Below are 27145 nucleotides of genomic sequence, written 5' to 3' on the forward strand. Positions count from 1 at the left end.
AGTGTTCAAAGTTTCCCCAATCCTTAAACTAGAAATGTCACAAAAGCTACCTTTCCATTTTCTCTGTTATACAGGCATTTTTGAATTGCCCAGGAAAGTCCCAAACACAGGAGTGGAATTACCAACCAATTCCCTGAGCAACCACAGAGGTTTATCATAGCTCATAGATTCTTAATATGGAAACCAAACAAGCATGTTCGAGTTGTAATTTCTGTTCTCAGTAACAAAGGACCTTACACCCACTGTCCACTATGTCTAAAGGCCTGCCCTCATTATCTCCATCTGGGACTAGCTATACAATGTGAAGTTGTAAACTGCTAAACTGATATCCAGGGACTGTTTCCATGTGGCAGTAGGAAGTGTATTTGAGTGAGCTCGTTAATAAATTCTCCCATCTTCGGTTTAAGTGTATTTGAGCGAGCTTTTTAATAAACTCCCACATCTTCGGTTTAAGTGTATTTGAGTTAGCTTGTTAATAAACTCCCCCATCTTCGGTTTAAGATTCTCCCTGCCTGTACAGCATAATCCATCTTCCCTTAATCTCCTGATGGAGTCGACGGAAACACTGCGGTTTGGGCCGCGTCCCGCCAGCTGGCTTCTGCAGTGGCCCACTCTGAGTGTGCTGCCTCAATGCTGGTGTTTTTGGATGTGTGAATAGAACATTATGTGTCTATGAGGAGTGCATATACAGCTGCACGTTTAGAAGAAACTGCCTTGTACCTATACCCGCCAGCCACACTGTAAATGAAATGTATCGCAGTACCTTTTAAAAAGTGAGTAATTTGGCTGCCTTAAAAATCTGAGTTCATCGAAACTCAGCCACCTTTTTGTAGTTGCATTTAAGTGTGTAGCTCATTAGCTATGTTGTACCTTCTGCACTACATCTCAGGAGGGGCAATCTCAGCACAGCCTTGGCACTGCCATGGTAGTGAAGCCTGGGGGTATGAGCCTCCAGGGCACAGCAGTATGGCTGGTGTCTTTTAAGCACCTCAGAGTGTCCACCAGGCCAAGAGGGGTCGACCCCCCGGAAACGTCCAGCTAACCGAAGTTCACTGGTCATACATGACAGTCGACGAAGGGATAGCCGATGGATTATGCGAGTTGAGCCAGGCCACGGGAATACAGTGTGAACCCGTGAGGTGTTTCTCAGCTGTGGGTAGGGTGGGCTTCAGACAAGAAATGGGGAACTGGGTGAAGAATGACCTTGTGCATGCGTTTGTGGACCTGGTAGAGGTAAGGGGACAGAAATGGCTGTGTGAAGTGATTCTGTCCAGCTCAATGTGGAACAGGAACTTGTGGTTATTGGGAGTAAGTCTAGAAAAAAAAATTACACTGAATCTTTCACATCATGCAAGTCACACACTCGGTTTACGCAGAGATTTCTCACTGTGGTTACTAGATTTTATGTATTTTTTTTATCCCACCTTTTTGTCTGTTTATTTTAGGCTGCATTCTTGTGGCTCTTAAATCCGACAAAATCACCCCTGTTCATTTTCAGTTTTTGGCTCTATAACAGTTCTGGTCTTACTGTTATTCTGTGACAAACCTGCTACATCCTGTGGGCAATGAGGAGAATCAGTGTTATAATATAACACATAATTGTGTGTGTGTGTGTGTGTGTTTGTGTGTGTGTGTGTGTGTGTGTCTGTGTACATTTTTGCAAAAACAGAAGTCTGACCTTTACAGTTTTTTTAGGTTCAATCTCTCCTGCAGGGCAGAAGAGGAATCGAGGCATACCAGCAAGGCCAGGGAAGAATTCACTTGAAAAAAAAAAAAGCCCCACATTTTAAAAACTTTTTCTAGTGACTTTTAAGGAAACGATACACCTTTTTACTAGGTTAAAGTGAGCTGCAAGGCTATGATATGAACAAAGTGGCCTGATTGAGTGGTTCGTGGGACCTGGCCCTGGGGGAAGATGATTTACCGTGGGATAAACGTACTCATTTAGCACAGGCTGGTGTGACACAAAGGCCATGTTGCCATGGTTTCAAAGCCTAATTCTTCATCTTACATCAGATGTAGGTTAGGGTAGTACTGATCACAGCCTTGATTAATTATATGGTTGTGTAGACTAGAAAAGCAATGACATTGCTAGAAACTCATTCCTAATTTTTTCGGAAGGTGAACAAATTGTAAGACCTGGACTCAGAGAGTGATAACTGACATGCTACATGAGAATAGGAAGCAATTCAAACTTTATTATCAACTAGATATTTTATACTGGGAGTGTAGAACATTGAGATGTACATTGTTTGGGGCGGGTGGGCGGTGGTTCCTCTTGCCTCTTTGCATCATCTGATTGCGCTCAGTAGTTCTATTTTAAATGTGCAAATTGAAAATACTGTTCCTTCCTGAAGAGACAACTGCTGCAGGATTCAGCAACTTTGAAACTAATATCATGCGTCACTACACTAAACCTTCAGTGAATTCTCACAGATTGGTTGCTAATTGCAAGACATCAAATTAACTTTAAATTGATGTGGGTTTGCAATAAGCAGTTTCTATCAAAATTATTTCTCGAGAATTTTTGTATTGCCTAGATCTTGTTGTGTTTTATGGAGGATGTCTAGATGGTTCACTCCAGGAACGGCTGCTGTGATCGTGTAGGAGCGATGTAAGAGAGCAGAGCTGGAATGCAGTATGAGATGAGTCAAGCTGGGACACTAAATATTAACAAGGAGAGTTTGTGTGTTGCGTGCGAATTGTGTTGTGCGTGGTACACTAGAGTGTGTGTGTGTGTGAGAGAGAGAGAGCGAGAGAGAGAGCGAATGAGAGGGAGACAGCGACAGAGAGAGAGAGAGAAAGAGAGAGAGAGCATCACATCCTCCACTCTCACCTCCTGAACACATCTCTGCAGAGCTGGTCTGTGCTGGCTTCCCAGGCGCGCGCGCACTGGAGCCACTCGCTGCATCACTGCACCTGTTCGCAAGGCTGCAAATCTTTTCGACAGGGGCCAGAAGCAGAGGGAGGCAGGAAGCCGCTAAAGCTCGATAAAGCGCAGATGAAATGCGTGTCCCTCACACCTCTGTTTCCGAGTTTACATGTTTGACGTCAATTTATTCAGAATTACGCTCAGAAGAGACAAAGACAGGAGGTGAGACTACTATGTGTCCTCCAGACGGCGCTTTATTTGGTGAGTTCGGCTCGAAACTGACATTTCTCGTGCTGTTTCTGGTTTAAGGTCTGTTTTTTTTTCGCATAATGGTTACTGGTAAATGTCCGGGAATGCTAGTTATTAATAATGATGAGAATGATGACGGTTCCAACTGCCTGAACGCGAACCCTGTGCTCTTCTGTACAAACTGTGATCTTATTTTAAACGATTTAGTTAAACCATCTGCATCAGCCGGATATGATGCAGGCTGTGATACGTTTAAACTACATATTCAAGACTCAGACGTGACCTAGCAATGATAATCTAACTTGAGCAGCTTAATTAGCTACACAGTTTAACCATAATTTTAAATCACGTCGGAAATGTCGATAAACAGTTTTGTTTGTTACTGACGAATTATGTAGTCACATGCAAAAGTCTGGTCACCTCGATTAGAGTGTGGTTCAACTGAACGTGCCCGACATCAGCAGGGTAACACAAAATGACAACTTTTGTAAATAGCCTTGCATCTAATGATATTTGCTTGCATTTTTATATGAATTGACTTTGCAGCTGTGTGCAAACTTTACCACTTCTCATGGCCTGAGTGATGTCCACTCACTTTAGCTAGCCATTGGTTCACATTAGTTTTAAACCACGTGTCACCTAATGAGCTTTGCTTCTCATATATTCTTTCTCTTTCCTTGTTAAAGATTGCATTTAAGTCTCAAGATGACCCAAGTGCCTCTGTCACTGTGAGCGTGTGCATGTGCATGCGTGCGTGCATGCGGGCATATGAGAGAATCAGAAAGAGAACGCGAGCACAGTTAAGGTTACTGTTTGTGTTCTATTAATGAAACATTTCACCCAGTTTTCCGCTTCCATCGTTACTTTTGCACTTGACCTTTTGGGGGAGAATTCAGGAGAGGTTCAATTCCGAAGTCTCACAAAGCTTGGCTGGGTCTGTTTCATTGTGTACTTTATTGCTGTTCCTCCTGCCGCCAGAACGGTGCTCAGGAAGACCCCTCCCCTGTGAGGAGGGTGGCCATTGTGCGGACGAGGCTGGGTGGAGGGTGCCCGCGGCATGGCCGCGGATAGACCCCGCTATTTTTGGCTCGGGGGGGGGGGGGGGGGGGGGTTGGATAATAATAATAACCTACATGAACAGAAGTAGCAGAGTGAGATGGAACAATGCGCGGTGCATCAAACATAGCCGCGCACATTCATAGTGGCGAGGTTCTTGCACAAGACGTTGATCATTGTTTGTACCTGCTTCAAGAACGCCTGGGAGCCTGGCACCGGGGCAATTGATTGGAGTTGGTGGTCCTGTTTGGGCAGTAAGAACTCCTCTGTCCCTGGTGCTCGTTTTGCTGCACAGATCAGGCTGCAGAGCTTTGCTATTATATGAATAAAGGAAGGGGAAGTGTGTTGTTGTGTTTTGGACTGAAAGCGAAGAGCGCGGTGGTGCAATGGAGTTACCTCACTAGACTATGGTTTCGAAATAACTCACTAACAGTTACGCACAGTGGCCACTCACAACGTGGAATTAAACGCTGCATGCCTGCCTGATTAAAATCTGAGTCGTCTCCTCAGCCTCTCATGCTTTAATCTGTGTGTGTGTGCGTGTGTGTGTTACAGATGCTGAGTTGTGACCCGGCTGCGATGATCGACAGCGCATGAGAGTCGGGAGAGGAAGCTCGGCGACACAGACCGGCCTGACTCAGAGAGGACCGCGCTGGGCTTCGGCAGGAATTGAATCCCCTGCCCCCGGCTCGGCCTGGATCGGGGCAGCGCACATTTTGGATCAGTCCGGGTGGATTTGGAGTTGAGTAAAAAGGAGCAAGCAAGAGGCTCCTGTGTGAGCTTGTTTGAGATGATGAGAAAGAACTGCCCTGTTTCAACATGCCTAGAAAGACTCCCTGAGAATGCTTGCCGTCATCCACGTGCTGGCTGGAAACAGGCTGTGCTTTCTGTGGATGAGAGAGCAAGACGGTGGTGGGCAGAGCAGAGCCCTGCTGGTGACAGAGGTATGACCTCGCCTCGTGGTTTCATATGCACCACGAGTCAGTCGCCTAGTTCCTCCAGACGTAGTCCCTCAGAACATCTCGCAGCAGACAGAGGGCCAGTGAGGGGAGGTGAGAAGGGTGAGTTCAAGGAAGAGAGAGAGAGGACCTGTTGAGGAGAAGAGGCATCATGCAGTCGGATGACCTCTTCATTCGTAAAACTCCGCCGGCAGAGCCCGCGCCCACCACTGACCACACGTGAACTTGGACCCCAAAACGTGAAAGCGGCGTGCGGACGCGCGTGGTGGCCGAATGGCCTCCCAGGAGAGAGGGCGAGGGCGCGGAGTTGGAGAGCATGACGCCCAGCAGGCGGGGTTCAACCTGACGTTCGGTTCGGCCGGGGCCACATCATGCAGCGCAGCAACAGTGACGTGACCCTGGGTGACCTCGATGCGGCAGGGAAGGCCGGGGTCAAAGTGGCCCGTGTCAGCAGTGAGAAGACGGGACCGGGGGGTCAGGGCGAGCCTGGCATAGTCCTCCACCGTGAGTACGGGAGTCTCTCATCGCTGGAGAGGCAGAGTCACCCATCAGAGCCCAGCACAGAAGAGCAGGGAGTTCTCAGTCCCAGCGCGCTAACGCTTTCAAGGATCCATTCCTGCTGCTGGGACTCCAGGAAAACCCTCCCGAGCCGGATGGCTTTTTCCGAGCCCTGTCGGCGCCCGCCGGCGACAGTCAAAAGCCGGCCAAGCCCCCGAAGCCTGAAGGACTGGTAAAGAAGTCAAAGCCGGGATCCTCCCAGTCTCCACTCATGCCGTGCGAACAGGCCGGTGGGGGCACGTGGGTGCGCAACTTCGCCCACTACGACGTGCAGAGCATCCTCTTCGACCTGTTAGAGGCGGCCACGAACCGTGACAGCGTCGGCCGCAAGAAAAACATCACCTCCGGGGCGTCGGCTGCCTCCCAGCACCGTCCCCTCAACCAGGCGGTGCCCTCTTCGCCCTCTCAAGGTGTTGGGGGCGGGACGGGGGGTGGGTCAGGCGCTGAAGACCCTGAGCATTCCCTGCTGGATGAGGGGGACGGGAACGACAACGACCTGCTCTTGAGCTGCCCGCACTTCCGCAATGAGATGGGGGGGGAGGAGAGGGTGGGTTTGGGGTCTCCGCGAAGCTGCGGCGGCCGCTGGAGGAGCCTACAAAGCCCCAACGACGCTGTATCTGTGTTAGAGGAGCCCCGGGAGAGCCACGTGAAGCAGCAGGGCAAGAGCAACTACTTCATAGAGCATGCGGACCTGGGGGCACGCTACTACCACAAGTATTTTTACATGAAAGGTGCGGTTGTTTCACTGAAGCGGGGAGATGACTTGCGTGTGCGTGTGCGTGTGCGTGTGACACACAGTTTTGACAGAGAGAGGTAGCAGAATTCAGTTGTGTTGCATGCATTTGTGTGTGAATGCCTTTATGTGGCAGACATGTCTTCCTCTCTGTGCTTCCCCCTTTCTATATCGGTGTGTGCTGGTTCTGTTGCCAAACGGTATCTGCCAGCTTCAAACGCAGCGATGCTGCGAGGGTGTGAAAGTGGGGCAGTATGCGTGGAAGTTGACTCTTTCTATGTATCTGTGTGTGTGTGTGTGTGTGTGTGTGTGTGTCTGACAAATATATGCCGGTGACAGTGTGTTCTTATTTTTTTCTTCTTTTTACTCTCACACTCTCTCTCTCTCTCTCTCTATCCCTCTGCCTCTCCCACATAGTCTATTTTAGTCAGATTCAGAATGATCAGTATGGACAGATGCTTACAGCTGTGCACTAAATCAGTACACATAGACCTAATGTGCCAGACTATCACTTATTACATATGCAATGTAAAGAGTCTGGGTGTGCAAGGACTTTTTTCACCATTTATTTATTTATTACATTTTCATTCCATTGCAGTCATTTTCTGTAAATGATTTAAAAATTGTTTGAAAAATATTGAAAAACCCAGAGACACCACTGAAATACACTGTACTAATATGAGCTTAATAATGCTTACTAGCAAAGGCCAGAGTACGGCAATAGTTTACTTGTGTATTTTATGGACAGCGTTTTCATCTTTTTTTTCCATTTCAGACCATCAGAATTTCTTCGGCATGGACGAACGTCTGGGCCCAGTGGCCATCAGTTTCCGCCGGGAGGAGAAGGAAGGGTCCAGCGGAGCGCAGTACACCTACCGGATCATCTTCAGGACCACGGAGGTGCGCTAACACAGCACACCGCACCTGACCTCCACGCACCTGCCTACTTTCTCCCCCCCCTTTCTCAGCAACGAGCTTACGTAATGGCCCCCGAGCAGACGTTGGGCAAGGTGGAGTTATAGAAAAGTCACTCGCGCTGGGTTATCACTCATCGTGCTTCTTCCGTTTTCTTCACCCTTCCTTCCCCCTGACAGGCCTTTGGTTCGTCTTTTGTAAGCCACCAGGCCTTCCACATCATCCCCATCGCTCTCTCTGTTCTCTGAACATCTTTACCCTGTCACCGTTTGAGGTCTTGCGCTTCTGTTCTGACCCCACATTAGTACTCGTATCTGCCTCTTCCTACTTCTGATCTATTTTCTGTCACTATATCTACAGGCCACCCTGTATGCTTTTTCTATCTTCTTGTCTCTCTCTACCTTCAAACTAACCGTGGACTGTGTTTCTCTCACCTACAGCTAAAGACCCTTCGAGGCTCCATCCTAGAAGAATCCGTGCCATCTGGTGCACGCCACCCCACCACTAGGGGGCTGTCTCCTAAGAGACTGTTGGAGTTCATTCTCCCGGACCTCAACCTGCATTGCCTCAGACTGGCCTCCAACTATCCCAAAGTGCGGGACACGCTGCTCAAGCTGGACGAGCAAGGGGTAAGCTCACAGATCCCAGAGCAGTTGTGCACTACTTGAGTAGTGTTCACAGCTCTCATGGTAATGTAATGGTTGTGTGACTGGTGTATTTTTTAAAAAAGTGCTTCTATTGTACTTAAGTGTCACATGCTGTTTAGGTTAACTATGACCTATTTTATAATTTAACAGGAGGAAATTAACCTTCAGTTAATGCAATGTAATGAAAATGTCATCTTTTCTGAATCTGATGACTTTTTAACTAAAGTGATACAAAAATCGTTTTATTTATTTTTTATTACATATCTTTGTCCAGTTGGTACATTTGTTTTTTATAAAGATTCTGTTGATATGAACTCAGCTTTTTAATGGTATTTGACCCTGCATCTTGAGTAAGAATCCTGAAAATGTGAGTTGATAAGATGTTATAAGGAAACTTGAAAGAAAAAAAACTCTGGGAATGTTTGAATTGTAAAGAGGTGCCACATGTGACCTGCCTAACGGGCTCCAGGAAGCCCCTAAACCAATATCAATATCCAAGTTGGTTCGATACCTACACACCCAGACAAATGAACCAAACCAACACCAATTCCAAAAAAAAAACCAGGAATGGGGTCATATAAACATGCCATAGAAATCTTTACACTTCACTCTTTACACACTTGCTGCAACTGTGATGGCAAGGTTTTCTCTGCAAGATATTTCCAACCAATTTCATGAAGATGGTTTCCAACAGGAGTCAGAAATTAGTGAGTGACTTAGAGCAAAACGAAGATCACTAACTTAGTCCTTAGGTGAGGATAGAGAGATTTACATGAAGGACTATCAGGTAGCAAAGGAGGTATCTATGTTGGTAGAGAGTAATGATTAGTACTGATCATGAGTAGTGTTGTTTAATAGTGGGGTACTTAGTAAATAGTGGGTAAAGTTGGTGGATAAAATAATATTCATGCCATCAGTAATTTCCCATCAGTAAAACTGACTGAAATATTTGTGGTTGTAAGGGACTCTTGTCTTTGGTGTTGCCTTTGTAACTTATTGAAATACTCTTACTAAAATCTTATTAAAAAGAGAACAAAGTTCATTTTCATGTAGTCTTATGTAGGCCTAGTGTTTTCTTTATCCAACATTATGATAAACCTGGTGAAAACCTGACATTTGCTAATTGTACAGTAGAAATGCTAACTCTACAACAACAACAAGACAGCAACAGCAACAATAATAATGCATTTTATTCCTATAGGGCTTTTTAAACACGTTTTAAAAGCAAGTTTGCAAAGTGTACATGATAAAAAATAAAATAGAACAGACAAAAATATAAGATCAAATAAAATTAGAAAAAATAGGAGGCTAAAATGAATGAAATAACAATAATGTCCTAACAATAAGATGTGGGTTAGAGCAAAATAGAAAAGGCACCATGATAGAGGTCCTAATTGCATGCAGTAATGAATGAGGGAATTTAAAATGCTTTTTGAAAGCACTCAAGCTGTCAGTTCATCTCAGACGTTCAGGTAAAGAAAGGCAGAATCTGTTCAGATAGGTTTCCGGGATGACTAATCTTTGTCAGAACACAACAAGAGGCAAAAAGGAACATCTAATGAACATATTGCTATAGATAGAACGGACATATTGCTATTCATAGGACAGACATATCACTGTAGATAGGGCATCACCATGGAGGTATTTGAAGACTAAAAAAAGATTTTAAAACCATTTCTGAAAGATATGGAAGAGGTGCTGAAGAGAGTTATAGTTCTAACTGTTGCATTTTAAACTTTTGATGGGTAAGCCTGTAATATATATGTAATATATATTATATGTAATATACATACATTATATATATATATATATATATATATATATATATATATATCTATATATATATATATATATATATAGAGAGAGAGAGAGAGAGAGAGAGAGAGAGAGAGAGAGAGAGAGAGAGAGAGAGAGAGAGAGAAAGATATTATGGAAGTAATGCTGTTTTACAGGCATCATTAATATGGTTCTTGAAACCCAAGGTCACTTTCAAAAACAACTAATAGATTCTTGACATTCTTGAGTTTTTTATTTGTCTTCACAGACAAGTAGTCCAATAAACAACTATATCTCTCCTCGAAGCTTCATTTCAAGTAACCATAAACTATTCCTTTATTTTTTAGTTCAGTTGCAGTAAAGTCTAACACATTCATTGTTTGATATCTTTTTTGCATTTGAGCAAGGATTCAGGTGTTAAAACAGGGTGTCGTCTGTGTGCTGATGGAAGCAAGTGTTGTATCTATTGATTAAATCACCTTGGGGAACCATATATAGATTAAATAATAAAGGACCCAAAATAGATTAAATACTAAAGGACCCAAAAGAGGGCCCTTGCGGGATACCACAGAGTACTGCAGAGCACTTAGACGTGAGAGTACCCAGTGCAGCTAATTACAACCACTTAAGTAAGATCTGAACCAGTTAACTCTGTGACAGAGAGACCAACCTAGTTTTGCAGGTGGTCAAGTAAAATCAAAGGTCTACAATAGGTGTAGGAGAACCAAGATACTTAGACTACCTGAGCAGCTATACTTAAGACTACCTGAATAGCTATTAACTCTCAAATCATTTAAAACGTTAAGCAGTCAGTCTGAAATTGTTTTAAGATTGTTTTAGCTCAGATAATCAATGCACCTGTATAAAAACTACCTTCTCATTAATTTTGAAATGGAATGTTGGATATTGTTTGATAGGTAATATGCAGCAAAAAGTCTACCAGTTTTGTTGCTAAAGCATGCAGAAAAAGTCACTGCGGTTAATCGACCTGTCTGTACTGAAAAATAAATGTTTGTTTGTCTTTGTGACTGTCAGTTAAAACAGGATAAATAAGAGTCCCCTATAACTGTTACTTCTGTAAGAACTGTTGCAGCCTTGTTTTTAATAAAAAGGCCATCTCCATTGCTTTTCAGGGTTTTATTTTCAGTTTCTTTTAAGCTTTTTTTTGGGGGGGGGGGGGGGGGGGGGGGGGGGCGGACATCTTTCACATTGCCTAACAAAAAAAGGGTTGGTGTTCTGTGGTTCTCTCGGGACATAGGATTCTGAACACAGCGCAAACCCTAACCCTAACCCTAACCCTAACCCTAACCCTAACCCTGATCACAGCGCATTGATGTGAGAAGGAGCAGGGCAAAAACAGCCCCTTAAAAGCCCAGTCAAGATTATTCATGCATCATATATCAACACTTCATGCACAGCACAACTCAACTCAATGTGCTTTACACATAAATGATGCTTGATTCTAATAGAAAAAAATCACAATAATAATTAGAATTATTATAATCATAATAAAGAAAAATTAAAAATAATAAAATAGTGAAATAGCACCTTACAAGAGTTTTACTCTTTATTCTGTAAATATTTTAATAAAAGTAAATATTTAACTCAATGATGGGAAACACGGGGACTACTAAATAAAGACGGGATTTTGGTTGTTTGGGTAGAGATAAAACCCAACCCATTCCATATACTTGATTAATAGAGAGAATGTCAGGGTTATTGCCTCCGGCTAATGTAGTCAGGTATGGTATGCATATGGCAGTGATAACCAGTGTGGAAGATCGTTGCGCACTAGACGTTAGAATACGTGTGTTACAAAGCAGATTCAGGAATTAATACTACTGAAAGAAGATCCAGCCACTGAGACGTGTGTTGTTGTTTTTTGTGTGTGTGTGTGTGTGTGTGTGTGTGTTTGTGTGCGCGTGTGTTTAGCTGAATTTCCAGCGTAAGGTCGGGGTAATGTACTGCCGGGCAGGGCAGAGCACAGAGGAGGACATGTATAATAACGAGAGCTCCGGGCCAGCGTTTGACGAGTTCCTGGACCTGCTGGGGGAGAGAGTGAGACTGAAGGGTTGGGAGAAATATCGAGCCCAGCTCGACACTAAGAGTAAGGGAGAACACTTCACACATAACACACATGTGAATTAAAGACTCAGGTACAGATACATCAAACAATGACTGCAAACACAATGCAGTGTAGTTAGCAGAGCAAGTTACCATCAGTCAGGTAACTTTTGAAAACAGACCAAAAAAGAACTGCAGGGGCACCTATGAAAAGTGTATATCATATTTAGCTTGTGAGCTTTCGTTCTGTACATATTTTAGATATAATGTAAGGCTGTTATATAGAAAAGAGAGGTTCTGTGTTAGTTTTAATTAGTCCAGAACTGAGATGTATAGTTGAACATGGCAGTAGAACACATGACCGTGTCCAATGTGTGTTTATGTGTGTACAGCGGATTCCACGGGGACACACTCCCTATACACGCGCTATCAGGACTATGAGATCATGTTCCACATTTCCACCATGCTCCCGTACACTCCCAACAACACACAACAGGTAAACAACACACAAATGTTAAGTGGGAGATGAATCACATGGAATAGCTGCACAGAATGAAGTCGACAGTACGCGACAGCTGAAACATGAAACACGTTAACAAGATGCTAATAAATCATAATACATGTTAACAGACTCTAAGAACAGAGAGAGGATTAGGCCAGTCTCTTTTTCACTGTACCCTCAACAAAAATGGCACTGTTTAATGTTATCAAAAAAAGTAAAATCAGATAACAATAAAATGCTAAGAATCGACCCGACCTGTACTGACGGGACATTAGCGCCAGTGCTTGCTGCAGACCCAAAGTAGAGATAAACTCTTTCAATCTGAATCTGGAGCTAAAAAGAATCATGTAATCACGTGGGGAAACATAACACCGTGTTTCAGTTTCGCTTTCTTCTCTCTGCCTATCGCAGCTCCTGAGGAAGAGGCACATAGGTAACGATATCGTGACGATAGTCTTCCAGGAACCCGGGGCTTTGCCGTTCACCCCCAAAGCCATCCGCTCGCACTTCCAACATGTGTTCATCATCGTACAAGTGCATGAGCCCTGCACGGAGAACACCTACTACAGGTAAGATAGGAAAGGTAACTTCTTTACAGCCAACAATACTTACTGCAAAGCCCCCCCCAACCAAAACCACTTTACATCATGGTAGTGAATGCTCTGAGAAATCAGACACTGAATCTACAGAAATAGTTGAATGATGGCTTTGTGTTATTTGAGTTATCTTGAATTTACTTATGTGTGTTGTGAATAATTAGTTCAAGGTGGTTTCTTTAAAACATTTTGCTTTGGATATTACATTACCTCAAAGTGTTGGGTGTCTACTAGCTATGTCTCATCCTTGTCAGGTCTACTGATTAAACATTAAGATATTTTTACATTTTTGGAAATGAAGTCTAAAGTCATCTTCTGTTCTTGTCAGGGTTGCGGTGACCCGCTCCAAGGACATCCCTCTGTTCGGACCCCTCTTTCCCAAAGGTGCCCGCTTCCCCCGCTCACTAGCTTTCCGTGACTTCCTGCTCGCCAAGGCCGTGAATGCAGAAAATGCCGCTGAGAAGTCGGAGAAGTTCCGCTCCATGGCCACGCGCACTCGGCAGGAGTACCTGAAGGACCTGGCTGAGAACTACGTCACTACCACGCCCATAGAATCTTCCACCAAGTTCCAACTGCTGTCGCTCGGTGGGAAACGCAAGGACAAGCTGAAGGGGGCCAAGGGGGCAGAGCTCCACAGCGCCGGGGCCCTAGTGTGGGCCGTCAGCGCCATCCAGGAGAATGGTGGCCCAAAGCTTCCTTGCCTGTTGGGCGTGTCTGCCGAATCGGTGGTGCTGATTGAACGCTGCACCAAGATGGTTGTATTTAACTGCTCGTGCCGTGACGTGATTGGCTGGAAGGCAGTGTTGGAGGCAGGGGCTCAGGGCGGACCTTGTCTGGATATCTTTTACGAGAGGGGGGAGGCCGTGTCAATTACTGTGATGGAGAACCAGGCAGAAGATATTAAAGAGATGGTGCAGAGGCTTGAGGTGAGAATAATCATCACTGGCACTGAAGTTATGTCCTTTGCTCGGTTTTTAAACACTGAAAAGGAAAATCAAACCTACACCTCTTTAGGCAAAGCTGTTTACCTTTACAATTTTTATAGTAGTTTGTTAATATTGTTTACCTTACAATCAATTGATCAAGTTCTTATACAATGTTGCCAGTAGAGATGACCCAAGGTGACACATTTCAGTTAACCTAGCAACTAGCCTTCTGCTACTGAGCATGAATAACGGTGTCTGAGGATGTACCGCAATGTATATACGCCCTGACAAATGTGCCATAATAAGCATGTACCCCCATGAACCTGTACCGCTGCAGCTGGTGACGCGGGGCTGTGAGGCACGGGAGGTGACCCCCCTGCGGGACAGCGTGGGCCAGCCGGGCTTCCTGATGAGCGAGGAGGGCTTCGTGACAGAGCTGCAGCGCTTCGGCTACGCAGAGAGCGGCGGCCTCCAGATGGGGGCGCGCGTGGTGCGGCTCTGCGGCCAGGCCCTGGTGCACCTCACCCAGGAGGAGAGGAGCCGGCGCTTGCGCACCGCCCCCAAGATCCACATCACCGTCATTCCGCCCGATGAGAACGGCAAGCCGCGCAGGTGAGGGAAAGGGGGAGAGAAACTGGGGGAGAGAGAGAGAGAGAGAGAGAGGAAGAGGAGGGTGGGAAGAATGGACAGAGCTGGGGGAAAAACAGAGGAGGGATGATTCTGAAGCAGAGTTTTTGCGTAGTCTGATAAAGAGAGAGGGGAGCAGGAAGGGAGAAGTTGCCTGAGAACTTTCAGCTCAGGTGGTATAAAGGAGAGGAGAACGCTTGCAGGAGTGTGTGGAATAGACAGGCTGTGTGTTCTGAGGAGAGGAAGAAGTGATGTCTGTGACAGTGTGTATTCCTGGGCAGACAGAGACACGGATCTGACGTTAAATTCAGCATGGGTACACGACCAGCCTTTAACTGTCACCTTCAGGTACAAAATCTTTGAGTCAGAAGGGCATAGTCCAGCATCAAAATAAAGGACGCTAGCAAAATGATGTTGAATTTTACAAGGCATCTTAAAACACACCGAAAGGTCGGCAGGGACAGCAAGCATGCCTCTTGAATTCAATTCAGTGGTGCTTTACTGGCATGACAAAGAACATACAGAAGTTTTTCCTACTCATGGAATATGTGACTCATTTTGTTAAGGAATTTAGTTCTAATCTGTATAAATGTTGTACATTCCATTAGAAAGTGCAGCTCTGCCTGGATCTTCTAGTCCTGGTACTGCTGGCAGAGTCTCTGCTCTTTAGGTAGCCAGGACTATTTATGTCTGCTGGTCTCTATGGCCAGGCTGTGGTCACTGAGTCTGTATTTGGTCAGGGTGGACCTCAGTTTCGGATCGGACAGCGTGCTTAGGTAATCTGCCATGCTGTACTTTCAATTTAGGGCCAGATAACACTCCACTTTATGCTGTGATTTTGTTTATACAAGTGATGTAGTTTTATTTGAGTTGTTAAAATAAGCAAATAAGTTTAGAGACTAAACAATAATTTTCTAAGGGAGACAAGGACTTGACTTGGACTTGTACAATGTGAGTTTGAAAATAGCTAGATGTCTGGATGTCTCAGTGATGGTAGTCATGGTGGGGTTGATTTTAATTAATTCATTTTGCGATGGAAGCATTGACATGTGTATGACATGGATGTACACTGGAGGTATCGTACATCCAGAATATTACAGGAAGTGTGTATGCAGCATGTTGGAGGATGGACATGGTTCTCAGGACAGAAGTGAAAAATTTGGAGACCGTTGAGAGAAATGGACAGAGGGGAAGGATGGAGAGTGAGAGAATGGACAGATAGTGAGAGAGGATGGTAAGAGAGGTGGGGAACAGATGGAGGAAGGCCAATCGGAGGAGGAGAAGAGCCAGGGTCACATCTCATTCTGTTGTTAATGACGTGTTTCAACCGGCGTTCCACCAGCTGGACAACCACCAATCAATTCTACTAATGATGCCTAACATTGTCCACCAAGGCCCACCACACACACACACACACACACACACACCACCAACAACAACAATATGCACACATACACACACAGAAAGAGAAAAAAGAAAGAGACTGCAGTAAAATCCTTTTGTGGTCAGGCAGATGGACAGGCCCAATACAGCCCTCCTGGTACAGAGTTTGTGAATTACTAACCCTGACAAAATGGTGGCAGTCAGGATAAAAATAGCTCGTCTCCCCCAGCCACAGAGATGACCTCATCACCGTGGATATACATTCAGATGAATTTTCCAACTGGTGATTGAGCAGCAATGAACACACACACCTCTTCTCCTTAAACAATGTACTTCCTGTTTCAGCTTGTAAATCCAGATAAAATACAGAAGCTATTATTTTCACAGATTCCTTTTTTAGAATCAAGGCAATTTCTTTTGAGTTACTTCTCTAACTGAAGATCATTTGCCTCATGAATTGTAAATGTAAATTCTAGTCCAACAAATGATCCGTCCTCGTATGATCTTGGCTTCCCTTTTCTAACTTCCGTTACTCCCTTCACTTTTTCTGGATGCGCGTATGCCCTGTCGGCATGTACAGGAGCTTCTCCGAGCTCTACCAGAAGTCCATCCAGGACGCGGAGAGCAAGTCCGGAGAGGGCCAGCCAGGCGAGGCCTGGGTCCTGGAGGAGGCAGAGGAAGAGGAGGACGAAGGCAGAGAGGAGGCGACCGAGCAGGAGGAGCAGGAGCAGGTCAAAGAGGAGGAGTCCTTAACCGTGGCACTGCCGGCCAGCGAAGGCGAGGTGGAGAGCAGAGCTCCAGGCGAGGGGGAGCACAGCAGCCTGCTCTCCCCACCCAGCCTGCCTCTCCACCGGACTGCCTCGCTGCAGGACAGCCCCCAGCCCCAGGGCCAAGAGATCACAGCCTCCTGTCTCACACGCAGCTACTCACTGGAGAGACATCTGCACTACCGGGACATCTGTGATGGGTATGTTCACACGCAGTAATGCTTATTCCCATAAACCTATTCCTGGATCAAATCAAAAGAATTTTTCAACAGTGGTTGTGTGAGCCAGGCACCCTTTCCAACTGGAAAATGGCACACAGATGGCCAAAAATGTAGTGTAAAGAAGAAGCTTTTTTTTTTTCTTTTTTTTTTTTTTACTGAAAACCATTTCTAGCACAGCACCTCACTTAAACTAGGTCTGGAAAACCAGTCCCCTGTGCTCAGAAATAGCCCATTTCCTACACACAGCGAGTACACAGCAAGTGCTACAGCATGGATGGCCTTTTAGCTGAACTTCTAAAGCGATTGGCTCTGACTCCACCGAAGGCAAGCAGAAACAGAGCTCGCCTCCAACCCACACAGGATGCAAGTGATGGGCCCTTCCTCCCAGCAGAGTACGCCTTCGCATGGCCCGCCCTTTCACAAAGGAGCACCCGTTAGAACACTGGCCGCGCCCCTCCAGCAACGGGCTCGCGGAGACATCAGTGCGTTTCTCGCTGAGACATCGGCGTGGTTTCTCGCTGCGAGCCGAGTGCCACGGGCTCCAGCCCTGCTATTCCTGGACTGTAATGAGGTCTTGTGCGGCTATCGCCTTTCGTGGCAAATTAGTTGTCATATATTAGCGCAGTCGCAGATATGGCATCAAGGCGATTGATTATATGGCTGTGCGGTTTATATGGCTGTGCGGTTTATATGGCTGCGCAGTTTATATGGCTGCGCGGTTTATCTGTAACAGCTTGTAGAGCTCGTTGGCCCATTTAATCATACACATACATAGTCTTCTCTGGCCATAGCATATATATCTACAACTCCTCTTGTGAAGTTCATATTTGAATTAACAGGCTCTAAGTTAGCAGTAACCTTTTTTTCTTTTTTACACTGTGTATGACTGTATTTGTGTATCTGTGTGCGCGCATGTGTGTGTGTGTGTGTGTGTGTGTCAGTCATGTGTATGATAACGTTGGGATAAAGGTGAACAAGCATCATATCTATGAGGACATCGGAGAGCTGATGGATGCAACCCCTGACCTTATACTGGCTGTCAAGCCTAAAGTGCTTCTGGAGGAGGAGAGACAGGTAAGAACACACACACACACCCGCACATATGGGAGAGGAAAAAACAGTACGTAAACTGAATGAGGGATGAAGAAGCCAACTTATAAATATATGTTTCATTCAGGTAAAATGGATCTGCATATTCTTTTGGAATTTGCATACTCTCAACTACATACTCCAGAGGCAATGCATATTGCCTGTTCACCCTTTGCATAACAATTGTTAAGATGAGGACTAACCGCCTTTTCTAAGTAATCTACCGTTAACCTCCACTTTTAAGAATAAAGCTCAGTACGTTATTATGGCCAGCCATGTAAAGCCAATATTTAGTGTGCTGCTCCAAGCATTGAGTGGCATGAAATACGCCGCTGATGGTCTTTCATGATAAGAGCATTCTACCTCCCACATGTGGGCCTTTTAATAGACTGCATCACGCAGCTCTATATTTGGGAGGCGATTCAGTCAAGACCGCAAACTTTTCAAAGTGATTTTAACCTTCTGAACACACTCTCTCCCACTCTATCCTTCTCATCAACCAGTGTCTCATCAACCTCTGTTCTCCCTGTCCCACACCCACTCCATCTTTTGCTTTCATCGCTCTCTCTCTCTCTCTCTCTCTCTCTCTCTCTCTCTCTCTCTCTCTCTCTTTCTCTTTCATTCACTCTCCTCCTCTTTCTTGGCTTCTCCCAGCTTCCTCTCCTTTGCTCACCCCAAAAGAATGTTACTCACCAGCCAAAACTAAATTACTCAGCATTCAGCATCTTGAACATATGAATACATGTATAGTTAAGTCTCCTGATTTCTCTCTCTAGGTTGGAGTGGATGAAGGGGAAGAGGAGACGCCGTCGGGGAGCGAGGTGCCCCTTCGCCCAACGTGCACGGAGAGAGCCGAGAGAAACTCCAGAGCTCTGAGCCTACATAACTCCATCACAAAGAGTAAGTGTTGCAGGAGCCTGAACCATCATCCTCCACACACTTTCAGAGAGCCTCCTAAGGTCTTTGGGTTACCGAGAGAGGATTCGGTTTGCATAATTTTAATAGTTTTTTTTTTTTTTTTCTGGTATATTTATTTCTAACTTTGTCTTTACCTATTTGGGGTAATTGTTCAGTAACTTCTTGAAGTATTAGTTCACACATGACAAGATGATGTATTAAAAAAAAGTTAAACAAGTGAAATGGCTGAGATGGCTAAACCTGCAGCCCTTCACTACCTCAATTTCATGTGAGTTGAAGCGTGGTTCTGTTTCCAAAGGGTATTTTTACATTGTCCTATTTTGCTTCGACACCAAGTTTTTTTGTTTTTTTTTAATGAAAACCAGTTTCGCTCTGTAAGCCTGGGTTTCGGCTCCTCAGATGAGCGGCAGTAGCTTCCTGTGGACAATAGCACCGGCCTTTGTTAATTGCTGAAAACGGAGACTCGTCCTCCGCAGACTGTGTCTGTTTAAGCTCCAATAGCAGCCCATAGCTGGTCAGGAACAATGCCAGCCACCCCCTGTCACTGGCGTAATTGAGCCCAAATTTTTTTCTCTTTGTGCCTTCAGGAGCTTCATAGCCCCCTCTTTCCCCAAATCCTCCATATTATCCTCTCCAATATTATCCTCTCATATCCATCCTTCCCTCTCTCCCTTCCTCACACAAGCCCTCCATCCCTCCCCCTTTGTTCTCTTCTCTTTCATCTTGGCCTCCCTCCATCCCTCTTTCGTTTTCCTGGAGTCGTCCCCTGCCGCTCCTCCTCTTACCCCCTATTTTATACCCTAGGAGGACCAAGGCAGGACAGATGGGGGCAGGGCTGGAGCTGGGTGCAGAATGGGTGGGGGGGGGGAGAGAGGGTGTTATCTTCCCCTAATTGAGAGACTCTCTCTGGGCCATCTGGTCTCTTCCTGGCCCTTGGCTTGTGGGGCGGATGCTCCTCTCCAGGCACCTTTTATGGGAGTGTGTGCATAGCCCCTGAGTCAATTCTCAGGGCTTTTGTTAGGATGAGTGTTTGGGACTGAGGCCACTTCTTTCCTACCATTGTGTTTTCTGCAACTGCTGCAAGACATGCAATGCTTAAGCTCCCCCTGGTGGCTGTATTTGGTCACTGATTAGTGCTTTAGTGTTGTAACATTACACTCACTGATTTTCTATGCTACAGCTACCGTATAGATACACTTTATAAAGCGTACAGTTACAGACTGTAGCTCATCTGATGCCATCTGACAAACAGTTTCTCAGCCAGCCACTACCCCACTGATCAATGTTGTTTTTGAACCGCAGCGTTTTTTAGGACTACTGCTGACCAGATATTACTTGGGCGGTGGACAATTCTCAACACAGCAGTGACGCTGACATGGTGGTCTATAGAAAAGACAAAGCAGTGGAGTGTCAAAGTCATGGCAGAGTTGACTGAGGTCTATATCCGGTCTATATCCAGCAGTCCTTCAGTCAGAGACTGACCATAAAAGATTGGAGGGTGGATGCTTGTGTGCCCAACAACATACGAGGAAGTGTTTCTAATAAAGAGGGTAGTAGATGTGTCCTTCTACATCTGTTAATGCGCATACACAGTAGTCTTCCTTCCTAAAATGACTTTGTGAAAATTCCGCGCCCTGAACGCTTTTTCTGAAATTACACTTATTTGACATGATCCAAACCCTTCTTCCGGTTCATACGTGCAAAGTTGGTTTAGTCTCGTTCTCGTGCCGTATTTGAATCTAACATCTAATGTGTATGATGCAGGAGCTGTCAGTCTAGAGGTTCTCCTGAATATGCAGCAGCATGTTAGAATTCACACGCATGCACCTGTGTTTGAAATATATGACATTATTTGCTAAAATCTTTGTTTTTGACGGAACTTAAAAAGCATTTTGCAGGACCTTTAAATCATTGTTGTGTTATTGTTTGTTGTGTATACTGGTTGGTTGGGTGTTGAGGGATGGATTTCTTGTGTTTCAGTTCTTTCAGAAACCACAGATTCATCAGAGGAGGAGTGGCAGTCTATTTCTGATCTGGCCACAGCTTGCAGGAGTATTCTAGAAGCCCTGTCACGAGAAGGTGCAGAATTTTAAATGTACACAAAGACCACAAAAAAGCTCTTATGTCATAAATCAAATGTGCCTAGGCACAGACAAGGCAGTGCTTTCTGAATTTATCAACTCCTAACTCTGTATGGAGAAAAATTAAGCACTTTCTAGACCATACTGGACATGAACTGAAAACAGCCAAGGCTGAGCCAGACAAAACCTGTTTCTGTCAAACTGACCCAGTGTAGTGAACAGCACATGTTCATAAACCTAAAAATGCCCACTCTGGCTCATATGCATGCACAACCCAAGGCGTATCGCATTGGGATCAGTGAAACGTGCTGGGCCCCCCTTGCTGAGTATAAAAGTGTCTGCGGAAGAGAGGGGAATTAAATAAGGGTGAAAGGCTAGCGCCTCGCTCTCTTGGATGCATGAGGAGCACTGGCCCTTTCCAAGTACAAGTATTTGTTTCATTGTTTAGTGGGCAGTTCACAGCCCCTGCCGAGACCCCCTGACTAGCACGGGTGAGTAAGGCAATGGAATGGTGTGTTTCAGACCGGAAGGCGGACGACGGGACCCAGGCAGGGGCAGACGCGGTGACCCTGCCCAGCCAGATGGAGACCAAACTCAGAGATATTAAAGACAGGTGAGCAAGGCCTGCGAATCGCATGCTACACTTACTGCATGATCACTGGATATCACCATAACTCATGTACATTGGGTACAGTCTGTGAGTGGAAGGTTATAAGTTTAAAATGCATAAAATTCAAGGGTATTTACATCTACGTTGGTTAAACCATGTAGGAATCACGGTCTGTCGGCCCACCAGAAATGTGGGTTTTTGTTAACTGTGTGATGCGTAGAGACAAGCCCGAGCCACAAGCCTAGCCTGCATATTGCAAAGTTCAAAATTATGGTCAGCTGTAATTTATCTGTATCAACCTTGAAAGAAGGCAATTTACTCTTTGTCTTTTCTAGCTGGCAATTAGTGACTTTTAGCTTTTTGTACTCACACTTGCAATTTTTTTTCCTTTGGCATGTCTCCTCAGCACTCTGACTCACACGTTCTCTACCTCTCTCTCCATCTCTCTATCACTCTAACTTAATCTATTCACATGGACAGGACAACACTTGACAGCAAAACGCTGTTCTATACTGCAAGAATTTACACAGAGTGCATGTTGCGTTTGGTCACAAACATTCATGCTCTTCCTATTCTCTGGCTCTCGAGTCAGCCTGATAGCATCTCTCTCCATCTCTCTCCGCTTTTCCCAGTGGGCCAGTCTGTTTTATCTCTCTGTCTTCCTCTAATTGATTTACTCAGTGGCCTCCACTGTATTATGCCTCGAAGTTTGATGCATAGGCACAGTTCAGTCGATATGAAATGCTGACATAAAATTGTTTCTCTCTCTCCTCCTCCTCCTTCATCCCCCCCCCCCTCTCTCTCTCAGTGAGTCCCCCAGTCACCTGGAGGAGAAGGTGTCCCAGTTGGAGGCCATGCTGAAACGGCTACAGGATGACCTCCAGAAGGTACTTCCTCTTACACTTGCAAGTTCCAGTGGAGCCCCTGAACCCCTTCCCCCCACTATATTGCCCGTAGAGTGACCCTTGACCCTTGACATCCCTCCCCACAAAAATCCCATCCCCATCCCTCACTGTGTCCATCTAACTGCCCCACCCAACCCCCACCCTCAGCCACCCCAGAATCAAACCTGACCACTACTTCCCGGAGCCAATCAGACAGAGGGATTGTAGCGGTAGGGCGGGACAAGCAAAAGAAACCTGTCTTGTCATTGGGCAGGGCGAACAGAGGAGATGAGAAGATGTCTGGAGGGACATTGGGCAGCCATGCTCACTCTCTCTACACTAAGCGACCAATGGCAGTCGAGGCAAGTACAGCATGAGATTTTTCCTCCGTCGAGCCAAAACCGAATAAAACAACCCAAAACCAAACCAATAACACATTTTCAATTCTCAACCTGTCAGAGCGAAAATGGGCTTCTGCAGGACCCAGGGGAGGTGTCCTAACATGCAGTTAGACGATGTGTGAGACATGTGAATTTAAGAACGTCATTAATCCACGTCATCAGTCCACACTGGGATGAGCAATCTCTCAAATCCCCCAAATCTTAAGATTATAACCAGACTGATGTTTTCCTTAAACCAAGCACAAATAAGATTAATTCTTTGATCTAATTCTGTGATCTGCCTGTTGCAATTGGTATTGCCCAGAAATACATTGCTGAGGAGAGAGGGGAGTGGAGGAGAGCTTGTTTTCTCTGGAGGAGAATGAAGAAGGGAATAAGGGAAAATAAGACAATAAGAGAGAAGGAAAAACCATGTCTTGAGGCTCACAGATCTTGGACATCACCTCCACATATAAGGAAGTCGATACCTCACACTCAATTGACCTCAGAGGTCACAGTCATTCCGGAGTTCTCCAGGAATACTTTTAGAGCCCCTCTTACAGCCAGCAAAAAGCACTCTAGGGAGTGGAGTGCAAATCATCTTCTCTCAACTGAAAATGTGTGACATCCTCCAGACAGGGTCTGATCTAACACAACAGTCTTGTGGCTTTACTACATAAGCAGTGATGTTTTGTTTTCTTTTGCTGTGCCTTTGTAATCCTCCTCCTTTGTCCTTCACATGCATCTTTAACCCAGTGTTATCATCAGTCTATAGAAAGACATGTGATCTCGAATGGACTGCACTCTGACCGAGCAACAAGGGTTCAATGCTAGCGGTAGTCCCAGTAATGCTGTCACATTCGTATTTTAGAAAGACTCTGATTATGCCTGTAGGATAGTGAGCGTGATTAACTGTATAATGTCCCATAGCGCACTTAAATGGAACCAACAGACTTTAGTGAACATTACTGATTCACAGCCAGATTGGCTTTACCAGCTTGGTTTTCCTATTACAAGTTATTTCATTAGACTAGACTGCATAGAAGTTAGTAAATGAATGAAATTGCTTAAATTGTTCAGTTGCTCCCTTTCTACACTCAACACACTTTGCTCCTTCGCAATTTTTGATTTTTAAATTTCGATTTTTTATACAGGATTTAAGAGCCAACTATTACATTTCCATAGACTAGTATAGCATGATAAAGCCATGTCCTCCACTGTTCAAAGCAGAATATAGTAATTTAGATAAAACTATAAATAACTTATTTAGACTTTTCATGTGATTGATGATAATACTACCTAACCTACCCCTATAGCATAAGTACAACATGTGCATAGATGTAAATTAACAGAGAATGACAGCTTTGAAAGGCATCCATACACCAGAGTCTAAATATAATGAATTATTCTGGTTTGTTAAAGCATTAAATTGCTTTTTTCTTGGTGCTTTTGGGCTTCACAAACGTAATCTATTTTTAGACCGACTTCTCCACGCAGCGCCTCCTGAATGCTCCCCGTAGCTGTCATTGACTGTTTCTGTACGTCTGACGGTGTTGCACTTAACGTGCGTCACGACGCGCCACTTCCATCTCACCTCATGTATTCATTATGACTAACTGCGAAATAACATCTTCGTTTCTTAACATCAACACCGATGGTAGAGTTGCTGCGGTTATATAGTTCGTTAAAGCTTTACCAAGCTGCCGTGTGCAGTCGGTCTCTCGCTGTCCTGTTACCCGTCGCGGCGGTTTTTGGCGTTAGCTTCCAGTCTCTTCCTCTGTCTTCCTTTCAGTGGCTTTGGTTATTTTCTGCCCTTAGCAGATAATGGTCTGGATTAAACTTTAAATCTGAACCCGGACAATTGGTTAAGGGCACGAAATAGCTTTTGTCGCCTGTTGATGATGATCCTGAGATGGTAAGAAAAACGTGAGAACCACGAAACGGTAGAAAATTATGCTTTCTAATATTTATTTTTTTAATTAGGTCAGTGATGTATTATTTATATTTATCTTTTTTTTCCCCCCAGTTTTTGGGTGCCCCAGAAAGAATTATGACTGGCACTAGAAATGAGAGGTGCACTTTAGACATGTGTATGCTAAGAATATGTATCATTCATTTTGAAAATTCCTTGAATGTTACTTAAATTATCCTGTCTCAAAATAACCTTAGTTTATCTACTCCTTAATCCTAAAGACCTTAAAACTGCATTTCTCCCTTATTATTTATCCTGATAGTGTTTGTTCACCAGAAATCATTCTAAATATTAATATTCATATAACTTATGTAACTGTATGTAAATGAGCTGGAGAGTCAACGTTGGACAACTTTTCTATCCATCTTCTGACACTTCATCTTGGTTTGAGCCTCTGTGTTTCTCAGCATGCGTCTTTATCAGTATGTATGTGTATGTGTTGAGGGGTTGGCCGTTTGTTTGTTTCTAATGTAGTTTGGTGTGTAGGTGTTTGTGAGTCCATGTGTCAGTGCAGTGCAGTCTCCCACTGAACTATCTGATCTTCGTATGAACTCGGCAGAACAGGGCACTGCAAATGAATACCACACAGCTGCTCGTAGAAACAAGCTGTGGTCCAGTTCTTTGTCAGCATGCATTAACCAGACAAAACAAGCTCTAAAAATGGACAGTCGTACTATGTATGGTACATCATTCAGTTAAAGCCCAGCTGCAGTCCTGGAGCTCTAGAATTCCCAAATCTGGAAGTGGCAGGATTCTAGAATTTTGGTGAAGCTGTGTTTTGTGTAGTCCAGTTAGGTGAGCAGGTTTTAGTTCATGACTGGGTTAAAAAGCCTGAAGTAAAATAGCTCCTAATGCAATACAGCACTAATGCAATACTCAAATCAACCCATTTTTTTAATTGGCATGTCTAGACAGGCTACTGGCTTTTGATAAACACAGTCCAAAACCGCTGAAAAGATGCATTTTATAAAATATTACTTTAAAGGTAAAATATGACTCGGACTCAGCTATCTGCATTAAAAATATTATTCATCTGTCTGTCTAAATGTAATCACTATAGAGACCTAATTCTCCTCTAAGCCAACTAACCACCACCTAACACAGCTCTTCCTCCTCCAACGTACCCCGCCATAATCCCTCCCTGAGCCCCAAGGGGGCACCCCTGATGGTCAGTTGTGTTGTGTGTGCTGCTCCCCCCGGCAGGAGAAGGAGGACAAGGCGGTGCTGCAGGCAGAGGTGCAGAGTCTGAGGCAAAACAACCAGAGGCTGCAGGAGGAGTCGCAGAGCACCGTGGCGCGCCTCATCAAGGTCACCGAGCTGCTGTGCAACGTCAACAAGCCCTGCTAGCAGAGCGCGGCCCACGCGCAGGGACCACTGGGGATCAGCGCAAATGTTAGCATGTCCTGCCAGCGTTAGGGGTCCAGACCCAGACCCTGTACATAGTCTTAGGGAGACTACTAAGGAATGACACAAACGTTAGCAGGACACTTGAAACGGAAGTATAGACTTGAACCTTTGAACGTGCTTGTTGCTTGATCCCTGCTAGTGAAAAACTGCAAGAATGAATTCAATGTTTAACAAGTCCGAGCATATAAAGGCCACTTGGAAGGCTTGAAGACGTCCGGTAGCATGTGCTCTAAGATCTGAAGACTGTTAGGCCTGTATTTGGGTAACAAGGAAAGCCAGTCTACTAGATTGTAGAGTGTAGATATACCATATGGTATATGGTGTATATGCTTGAATGTGCCAGTCAGCAAAGTAAGCCTAGCTGTGTTGATATAGACCCAGTGAACATAAGAGCATTCATTACATTTACATTACCGCCTGGAATCAATTGTGCAGCTGTATGGAAATTCAGAAGCCTTTGCTAAGCTTTGGTTGCATGGCTTCCCCACAACCAAGGGAAATACCTGAGAAACTTGACCATTTCCCATCCCGTTAGGCCTTTAAAGTTCTTCAAGAACCAGCAGATTTCCACATTATGGCCATCTGGTCACATGTAGATACAAACACAGTAAGGGACAATGGAATAATATTATTGTCAGCCACCATCGCCTTGTGTTTTCACTAAACACACATTTTCCAGTCAACTGGAACAGACATTATTCCTACCCCAAAATGTAATTATTTAATTTAAAACCTCAACTTAGGCTTGTTCTGTGCCCTCATTCATTCTTCACACACTTTGTTAATGTTCCAGTTCATCGTTACAAGATAAAATTCATACTGTTATGGTGCTGAACAGATCTGCTGGGACAGATTTCCTTCCGGTTTTGTTCTACAGGTTAGCCGCTAGTCCATAACCACTGGGACAGTATGCTAATGCACTCTGCTATTCAGTATTTGATTGGTCAGTTACA

The 27145-nt window shown here is 44.8% G+C and overlaps 1 protein-coding gene across 3 annotated transcripts; it reads left to right on the plus strand.

The window, feature by feature from the left end:
• Positions 1-4732: 4732 nt before the first annotated feature.
• On the plus strand, positions 4733-27145 carry zmp:0000001168 (signal-induced proliferation-associated 1-like protein 2). 3 transcript variants are annotated; one of them, XR_004776181.1, is made up of 16 exons: positions 4733-6425; positions 7203-7327; positions 7783-7971; positions 11698-11872; positions 12222-12325; positions 12743-12900; positions 13256-13853; positions 14191-14465; positions 16444-16830; positions 17793-17925; positions 18717-18840; positions 20839-20937; positions 21462-21552; positions 22358-22436; positions 22708-22795; positions 25989-26071. XR_004776181.1 is itself a non-coding variant. In XM_035527191.1 (15 exons), exons 1-15 carry the CDS (start codon positions 5906-5908, stop codon positions 26130-26132), a joined length of 3201 nt encoding a protein of 1066 aa, XP_035383084.1. In that variant the 5' UTR covers positions 4733-5905; the 3' UTR covers positions 26133-27145. The 3 variants fall into 3 exon arrangements, 2 of the variants coding, with proteins under 2 accessions (XP_035383084.1, XP_035383085.1); XM_035527191.1 differs by lacking the exon at positions 22708-22795 and having other exon boundaries at positions 25989-27145; XM_035527192.1 differs by lacking the exons at positions 16444-16830; positions 22708-22795 and having other exon boundaries at positions 25989-27145.

Source organism: Electrophorus electricus, chromosome 6 (genome assembly GCF_013358815.1).
Source record: "Electrophorus electricus isolate fEleEle1 chromosome 6, fEleEle1.pri, whole genome shotgun sequence".
Lineage (NCBI taxonomy): Eukaryota > Metazoa > Chordata > Actinopteri > Gymnotiformes > Gymnotidae > Electrophorus > Electrophorus electricus.